General features: G+C 41.4%; 1 protein-coding gene across 1 annotated transcript; it reads left to right on the top strand.

The window, feature by feature from the left end:
• Nucleotides 1–57: 57 nt before the first annotated feature.
• Nucleotides 58–3,565, top strand: med20 (mediator complex subunit 20). Its single transcript, XM_054785315.1, has 4 exons — nucleotides 58–185; nucleotides 398–543; nucleotides 3,011–3,264; nucleotides 3,337–3,565. Exons 1-4 carry the CDS (start codon nucleotides 172–174, stop codon nucleotides 3,556–3,558), a joined length of 636 nt encoding a protein of 211 aa, XP_054641290.1. The 5' UTR covers nucleotides 58–171; the 3' UTR covers nucleotides 3,559–3,565.
• The last annotated feature ends 5,994 nt before the right edge of the window (nucleotides 3,566–9,559 follow it).

Genomic DNA, 9,559 nt, shown 5'->3' on the forward strand with positions numbered 1-9,559 from the left:
ATATTTAATTGTATTTGTGTTTTGTTATTAATTTGTATTTATGGTAGCTTATATGTGGTTTTTTGTAACCTACTTTTTTTTAAACTGGAAAACCAAATTTCACCGCAGAAGAAGAAGGACACCCGGAAGTGAACCTACGACAAAACGAGTGGCTGGAGGAAAATATCAATAATGGGAGTTACTTGGTGAGTTTATAATGTATTTTCATTGATTACAATTCTACGTGTTTCGTATTATTTGAAAACATCTTGCTATTAAACGCTCCTTCGCTAATCGCCGAGCATTTTATGACTAGTTGCACAGGATCGCTTTGTTCCATTCACTAACGTTACTCGTTGGGGGTTCAACTATCTGGCGGGTGATTTAAATGTAAGCAATGTCTTTTATTGTGACGCAGTGTGTGCCAAGTGCCGGTGTCAGAGGGGAAGAGTGTGCAGCAGACTGTGGACGTGTTGCACAAGAAACTGGAGCAGCTGGGTGCTGTGAAACAGGGCAGCTTCTGTGTAGACTGTGAGACATACCATGCAACTGGAAGTGTCAGCGGTAATACTTAACATTGTTTTTTTTTTTAATGCAATAGGACAACTACTCTTTATTTGCAGGATTGTACTGTATTTTCTCAACTGACAATACTCGTGACATGAAAGTGCGATATCATTTAGAGTCGTCAGTGTACAGCTTGTATAGCAGTATAGTTTTACTGTCCATGAAAGTGAGTCAACAGACAAACGAGCTGTTAACACAAGTGATGCAACTTGAATTGTTCCACAATGAGCCAAAAGTACTATTTAGATACTAGGGGAGCGATCTAAACAAGAGTCTTGCGTTGCAGCAGTCTTCATCCCCTCAGCGGTCAAACCCCTTTAACAATGGCGGCCCCGGGTTTACTCGGAGCAGGTGTCCGACCATATGCACCATGGCGGCCACAGCAAGTGCTCCCTACGCTCTACACTCTGGTTCTCCTGACCTTCGGAGTGGCGACAATATCTCAGTTTCGTAACACACCTCATATGTAGAGGAGATCCGTGTTGATAATTTAGCCGCATGGTCGTTATATTCAGTATTAGAGCCACATTGACAAAAAAAAAGTTTTTGAGAATAAAAGTTGATATTACCTTTGACCCCGTTTTCATAGCCGTCCCAGGCAATGCTTGTTAGGACGGGGTATTGAAATAATTGGAGATTTCGAGAATAGAGTTTTACATTTATGAGAAGAAATTTGTAGATTTAGGAGAATAAAAGTAACTTTATGTAACCTGCATTAGCTGAGACAGCAATGAAAACGGGGGACTTATGTGGAGGGGGCGGGGTAAGGAAGACAGACATGAGATGATGCTAATCAGTTTGCGCTCATCTGCTTTGTTGTGTTGTCCCATTATAAGTAAAAGCTCGCCTTAAGAAAATGTCCTTCCTTCCTGAAGAACTCTGCTCTATTTTCCCTCGGACACGTACGTACGACACGTTGAAACGTAATATTATGACTTTATTCTCGCAAATTTACGACTTTTATTCTCAGATTTGTTTTCCCAATGTGGCACTAATACTTTGTCGTAATTTAGCAAGCATTAAAAGCGAAAGGCAGGAAGTGACAGAATGAATTGCCTTTGAGAAAATACATGTCGCAAAAGCCAATTCCGCCACCTTACAGAGTGAACTATTCAAACGTATTATTGTTATTACGTTATCGTAACAGTGGTTTATTTGGGGGGGATTCTGCGAAACGATTTTAGTGGGTTAGCGAGCTGTGTTGAGCGGAAAGCCGGACTTGCGTGTTCAGCGAAGGTATCTCCCTTTCAAAGCAGTTGTATTGCCAAGGTAACTTAGGCTAAATTCATAGTCTGGTCGGGACCAGGTTATGTCAAGGCTTTCATCTTAAAATCAGCTATGAAAGTGCCACTGTTTCACTGTTTAACTAAGTCGGGGATGGCGTCACCATTTATTTAGGACCTACAAGGTTCCCGAGGGGACATGGAAAAAAAAAAAAAAAAAAAAGATATTATCCATCTATAAGTGAGATAGATTTTCAGCCGAGGGAATACACTAGATATGCTCACGCAAGCACCAGGAATAAAATGCAATATGAAATATTCATAATTAATGTTAGCAGATGTAAATGTCATAGGCGTCCTTGCGTGAGTACAGAGCCTGCTAGTCTTCTCATATTACAATATTTGATGGACGAATAAACACTCCGAGGAATCAATCAACTGCATTAAAACACTTGTTTTATTATAAAAAGGAAAAAATACTTTAAAGTCGCCACAAAACACCTCATACGCAAAACACTGCCATCTAGTTGTCCCGGCGAGATACAGCAGATTAAAATATTTAAAGCATTTATGACACCAAAAACGAAAGTTGTTGCTCCAATGATTTTATTTTTTTAAATGAATTCGTTAATATGTCAAAGTTGTGCAATGTTGAGAGTTGATCAATGAAAAGACTAGTAGGAGATAGTTTTTATAATAGTCAGTGTTAACTTGCACATTCACACGCTGCATGCTGGCATGCCAGCAGTCCTCCCTCACTGTTTTGGCGGCCACTGTGTTGCTTTTAGCAGTCATAATCTTTTAGGGAACTCCTCCTAACGCTCCTTGCATCTTGAGCACAAAGCCTGGGTTTGTGGAGACACTTTTGCCGTATACCCCCAAGGTCTCCAAAAATGTAAACAATCAACCCCCCACCCTGCATGGTTTTGTGACTTGGCTAAATAAAAAAAAAAAAAGTTTGTTTGTCCAGTCATATTTTTTCATTGTACTTTTCTTAGAATTAATGTTAAAAATCCCATTAGATACAGTATCACGTTCCAGCAACCATTTTATGACATGAGATCTTCTCAAGGGACAATGCATTCAAAAGTGTAGTGCAATACAAGCTGTCTACCAGCTACTCTAAAGTATGCCAAAGTTTACTTTCTATAGTATTGTCCCTTGGGAAGAAGACGTGCTGTAATAAAAATGCTGTGTGGAATGCATGCATGCATTGAGGTCAGCGTTTGTGTTCCATCCAGGTCAGCCCTCCAAGCTCTTGTACGTGATGCACAACTCTGAAACGCCACTGAGCTGCCTGGCTCTGTTTGAGAACGGGCCCTGCCTCGTGGCCGACACTAACTTTGATGTTCTCATGGTGAAGCTGAAGAGCCACTTCCACAACGCAAAGGGCCACAAAGTGGAGTGTCGGGGGTCGCGATACCGCTACTGTGACTTCTTGGTTAAGGTTGGCACCGTGACCATGAGCTCCAGTGCCAGAGGGATATCAGTAGAGGTATGGATGGACACGCGGCCTCAGCGTAAACATTCTGACCGCACCTTACTTACGTGTTTCCTCATTTTTCAGGTGGAGTATTGTCCCTGTGTGGTTCCGGGGGACTGCTGGAATCTTATGAAGGAGTTCATGCAGTCGTTCCTGGGCTCCAGCGTGCCAGAGCTGCCGTCTGTGTTTGCCACGAAGCCCGAAGGCATTTTTGCACCGTCCGACTGCGTCGACACCATGACTCAGTACCTGGAGCTTTTCAACAAACTCCGTAAACTGCAAATCCAAAGCAGTAATGTGCGCTGAATTGTCAACATGAATGGAATTTTCTCTTTTATATTGCTCATCTTTTAGTTTCAATCTTGTGGATCAGGAAAGAGATCCTGGTGTTTTGTTTTGTAAATTGTGTCTTGGATTTAAAAAAATCTTTGTGTAAATTGAGCCTGTTGTGAGTTTCTCAGGCACAGGCAACTAAATCATGTAGCTGAAAACAGAATGACACTGATTTGGTAATGTGGTGGAAATCCTTTTAAATGTATTGCCTTTAAAGTGTTGTCTTAATTCTACAACTAACTAGTTAATGAGGTTTAATCCAGCTTTATTGAACTAATCCAATGATTCTCAAAATGTGGTACGAGTGCCACTGGTTGATTTTTTTCTGTTTAGTCCACCCTTGGGTTATTATGTTAAAGTCACATCTAAAACATAAAATAGACGATATAATGGGCCTTTTGCGTTAATTTGAGCCCCTCTTTTTGAATGGAGAGAATCTATTTAAAAAAAAAAAGTCATTCCATGAACCCCAACCACGGTACTGACACCGAGGTCAACTCCTCCTCCTAGCCCAGCTTTGAGCTACGATGCTCGGTTATTGTTCCATGTGGCCTCGGTGGGTGGGTGGACGGACGGTGGGTCCATCCTGCTGCCTGTTGTTCCGCCACTCGGCCAATGGGAGGCCGGCTGTCGCTCAGCCTCGGTCCAATGAGAGCAGCAGGGTCCGGGCTCGCATTGAGAGTTGGGTTGTTCAATCTGGGAGTGAGGAGGACAACAAGCAGCTTTCCCCCCCTTCTTGTGTGCGGGATGGATGCGTTGTGGCGATGGTAACGTTATCTTCCTTTATCACAATGCTCCGTTTCTGCTAGCAAACAAAGCCTCCATTCTGACATCCTCCGTCGTGGATGTCAGCGGGGAGTTTGTACAAGATTAGCGGCGCGGTGCGTTAGCTAATAAGCGGTAGTCAGACCGTCTGCGACCGACAACAGCAGCTAGGTCAACTTCAATTAAAACCACCAAAGGCGCAACATAAGCTACACTTCCATGTTAGCAACCCACCGGCGACTCTTCTGCCACGAGCGCCCGGCGGGGTTCCCTCCTCGTCGGCGGGGCTAAAGCAGATGGCGCGGCGCCGCTAGCCCTTCACGGAGCCGCGGTTCCGTCGGGGCTAGCATGGAGCGACGGGAGCTAACTTGGTGGTCGCGCTGTCTCAACAAAGTTCTCGGCGAGCGGCTCTCTTCTCGCCTCTTTGTTCTGCCTCGACGCCGAGCTGGAGACGGCGAGGTAGCCTAACATGGCGTGTGGAAACCGGACAACAAGGAGCGGACGAGATCAAGGATTAACAACAGCAGTCTACATACAATGTGGTTAAATAGACGCAAGAATACAGAAAGACTAACAACATAAACCTCGATTTTACTACCGCTATTGTATATAAACGTCACTATATCAATGTTGAGCTTTATTTGAAACAGTTATTTGTTGTCACTGTTAAATAAAACCCCCAAACACTTATAATTACATATACATGGTCATTAATGAACATGAATGCAAGTGTTTTAAGTATTGCTACGGGTTGCAGGGAAATAAATGTAGTTCATTGGAATATTTTACTTTATTTTAATCTCAAACTAATCTCAAGCGCAATTGTTGTTCAAAGCAAGCCCCAAAAACGACGTTTCAAGCATCTTTTGCACAACAGGGTTCCAAACTGGGGTGCATCAAGTGGTTTTATGTGGATTTGCACAATGTGCACAGAAAAGACAGCAGTAATCTCTTTGGTGCATCTTGTATTAGCAAGAGTTTTCTGAATTATTGACATTTGGGGGGTTTTCCACCTCATTTTGCAGAAACGGCAGCAAAATGGTCAAGATTTGCAGAATTGCTCATACTTTGGTTTATTTACGATCCCGCTTATCAAAGTTGCATGTTTACACATGCGCAATTGAGCTCCCTTCAGTTGTAAATACTGTAAATACTAACCCCAAAGAATGCTAATTACTTCTACATGGCCATTGGTTAGCATTAATGCCAGTTTCTCCAAATTATTTTGACATGAGTTGCATGGAAATAATCATATTGGGTGTTTTAAACAATATTATATGTCCATATTTTATCTCAAAATGCAAATTTTCAGTTAGCAAGGCTTTGAGCCGTCAGTGCTTCCTGCTTCCCAGCATGCTTTGCGGCACTTGTCTGGTAAAAGTTGTGAAATGGATGTCTTTAGAGTCCACGTAGTTGTGTTGGCTTCTGAACTTGCTCAGCCTTTCACGACCGCACTTACACTAATCTTTGATGTCAAGTAGTGATGAGCAGTCGTCATGATCATCGTTTGTTTCAAACAATGCTCAACAGAGTTTACATTCAAGAACGTCACAAGTTTACACAGTCCAACATGTCCGAAAAGGAGCAGGAAGAAGCAGAGCTTATTTAACCCTGCCCCTTTCTCCACATCTCGGCAATTGCTGATATAAGTTTACTTCCTGTAGTGAATGCGTCCTGTGTGTGTGCGCTTTTTTTTTTTTTTTTTTGAACCAGTATATGGTCTTTTCGGTTTTAAAACTTGTTCATGACAGACGAGCTTCTCCGCTAATGTGAACTGGAACCTGAAAGTTGCCACATCATATAAGCCGCATGAGTTCCAAGCAGTTTGTACAAATCCTGCTCAAGGCGCACGGATTAAACGCCAGATTCCTGGTGAACACACACGAACACACACACACACACACACACACACACACACTCTAAAGACGGAAGCGTGGCATGTATTCGACAGCAAGGCCAGCTTGAACGCTGCCCAGGCCTTTAACTTGGAACTGGAAATTTGTTGTATTTGAACTATAATGATTTTTTTCCCTCCCTTTCTTCTTTGCTAGAACGTTCCAGTGGATGCTGATGATAGTGGATATGGGTGATAACACCAGCCGTTGCTGTTCTCGCCGCACCTAGTGATGTTTTACCAGAAAGCTGATCAAGACAACAGTTTGTACAGTAAGCACATCTATCTTTCTCTTCTCTCTGCCGTTTAGAATTGTTATTTTTTAATATAAGAGGTTGATACTTCAGCGGAATCCGCTTTAAAAGTGCCTGCTTAAAGTCGACGTCGACTGCTTGTGTCAACAAAGAATCTGAGATCTATGAAAAATGGGTCCCTTTATGTCAGGGGTGTCTAAAGTGTGGCCCGGGGCTGTTTTTTCATTGGTCTGTGGCACATTCGAAAAAAGAATGAAATCAAAATATTCACTCATTCGATACCAAAGACTTATTTATACGTTTTTATAACTGACGCCCAATCTCAACATTGTCTTTATGTCTTCTACGTTTTTTTGCGCGAAAGGCAAGTTTGGAAACAAACTTTTTTTCTGATGAAGGACGGGAGTCTAATCCTTCTTTTGGTAGGTTCCATGTTTACATAGCCACAGAACAATATATTCTGTGTGCCTTGAAAGATCAGTCAAAGTCGTCTAAAATGGCCACTACTGAAGGGGTTGGTTGTCTTTTGAAAAATGGCTGGGACTGAATGAGTAAAGAGAAAAAAGTTGTGATCTAACAAGAAAAAGTTGTCATTTTTTTAAAGTTGTAACATTATGAGAAACAATCAAAACAACAAAAACAGTTGTCATTTTTGGAAAATCATCCATCCATCCATTTTCTATGCCGCTTCTCCTCATTGGGGCCGCGGGGGCATGCTGGAGCCTATCCCAGCTGACTTCGGGCGACAGGCGGGGTACACCCTGGACTGGTCGCCAGCCAATCGCAGGGCACATATAGACAAACAACCATTCACACTCACATTCATACCTATGGACAATTTAGAGTCTCCAATTAACCTAACATGCATGTTTTTGGAATGTGGGAGGAAACCGGAGTACCCGGAGAAAACCCACGCATGCACGGGGAGAACATGCAAACTCCACACAGAAATGCCCAGCGGAGATTCGAACCCAGGTCTTCCCGATCTCCAGACTGTGACTGTGTGGCCAACATGCTAACAACTAAACCACCGTGCGGCCTTTTTTGGAAAATCAGGTTGTGGAAAAAGTTATATTGTTATGGGAATAAAGTCAGAATAGTATGACAATAAAGTTATAATTACGAGGAAAAAAATGTACACAAAGAAAGTTGAAACAGTTGGAAAATTAAAAGAAAACCCAGCATCAATGGACAAAAATACTGTAATTTTAGGAGAATAAATTCACAATATTAAGAGAAAAAAGTTGGATTCTAACGAGAATAAAAGTCAAAATATCAAAGAAAAACATTTTTCGTAATATGACAAGCAAACAAAACAAAATTAAGTTGACATTTTTGGAAAATTAGGTTGGGGAAAAAGTGCTATAAATATGTGAATTAAGCCGTAATATTTGGCAAGTATTATTTGAGATGAAAGTTGAAATATTTGTGGAAAAAATGGGGAAAATAAGAGCAAAGAGCGATAAAGCTCAGAAACTTTATTATCGCCCATTCTCCTCATGCCTTTAGCCAAAGTCACAAGTAAATATGCAATTTCTTATTTATAAATAGAATATTTTCGGAGTCGGAGCATAGAAAACCTGTTTACACCCCTCCAAATGCACTTTGTAGCATTATTAGAGCCCTCTAGGCATGAAATAGCACCCCTATAGTCACCTTTACATTCGTATTACCCAATATAGTAAACATCACAAGAGAAAATAAGCCATTTAAGACATAAATAAGGCTCGTGTGTGTTGCTGTAAATGTGTCCCGGTGGTAGGGGAGTTGAGTGGGGGGTGGACAGGCAGTAATGTTGGGGGTTCCGAGTTGACTTTTAGCCGCAACAGTAGCCTGTGTTAGGGATTACGGTGCCTTCTGCTAGGTAATTCAAACCTCTAATAAAAAAAAATCAAGTCTGGTGCTTGTGTGTCTCACTCAACATTATAATAACATTACTGACATCTAGTGGCCAGTGTAGCATGCTACATATCATTATGTCTGTGTACCTGCACCTTCTGAGTGCCTTATATTTGTATTTTACTTCATTTAGCTATGTTTATGCTTGAGGCTAAAAATATGTAATATTTGCTTAATTAACTGCGCATATTTTTTGACTAAGAATTGGCCGTATTCAGCCACAACACAGCATGATTTGTGAAGTCCTATATTTTGGAAAAACTTGGAAGCGCAAAATGGCGTGGGTTAACGCCATGCCGCATTTGTAAACGTATTTGTTAAATAAATGAAATAAGCCTCTCACAGTGTCAATCAAAAATGAGTGTTATTGTCTTTGCAAGCAAAGCTGCGGCTTTAGTTCAGCTGGTTGACAAAAATATCTCATTAGCCATTTGGGAATTCCTACCCGTTGCTTGCTTTTTGGATGCACTGTCAATCTTTCATGTCGAGGTGTGGCAAATTTCCATTCATCTCGTTGGAACTGTCAATAGGCGGCACAAAGGGGGTTCTGATGAAAGTGGAGGAGGCTGTCATTAGGCTGAAATGAGTAAAGAGCAATAATATTCGATGAAATTGTCAAAATTGTTCATACTGAGATGCATAATTAGTGATTGCGCAATTACTTTTGGGCCTCTGGGACATGATGGACTCCCTTGAATTAAAGCCTGTTCAGTCGCATGTTGAAGATTGATGATGGCGGAGCTCAGGTAAAGCCAGGATGAACGGGTTTAAAAAATCTTGATCATACCGTGAAACCTACAGTTGAACACAGAGTCGTGAATTTAGTCGCTTTCGGGCAAACTATGTCACTAAAGTTGCACAAAACATAGGCGAGACATCAGCATATCACGCATGTACCTGATGAGAGCTCACTTCGTCATTCTGTGCATGCTATGCCTTTTTTTTTTTTTTTTTACTTGTTTTTGCCAAGAAATAAAGAAACCAGTGGTTTAACTTGTTTTTACACTTGCAGGGCGCATCATGGTGGCATATATTAAATTTAATGTTTTTGTAGTTATGGCGTAGAAAAGCGTTTTTAACACTTTTAGAGCCTTCAGTCCATGAAATAACACTCCTATAGTCACCTTTACATTTGTATTACCCAACATAGTAGATATAATCA

The sequence above is a fragment of the Dunckerocampus dactyliophorus genome, chromosome 8 (genome assembly GCF_027744805.1).
Source record: "Dunckerocampus dactyliophorus isolate RoL2022-P2 chromosome 8, RoL_Ddac_1.1, whole genome shotgun sequence".
Classification (NCBI taxonomy): domain Eukaryota; kingdom Metazoa; phylum Chordata; class Actinopteri; order Syngnathiformes; family Syngnathidae; genus Dunckerocampus; species Dunckerocampus dactyliophorus.

Coding starts and splice junctions, on each gene's coding strand:
- med20 (XM_054785315.1), top strand. Junction 544..3,010: donor TGCAACTGGAAGTGTCAGCG/GTAATACTTAAC, acceptor TGTTCCATCCAG/GTCAGCCCTCCAAGCTCTTG. Junction 3,265..3,336: donor CCAGAGGGATATCAGTAGAG/GTATGGATGGAC, acceptor CTCATTTTTCAG/GTGGAGTATTGTCCCTGTGT.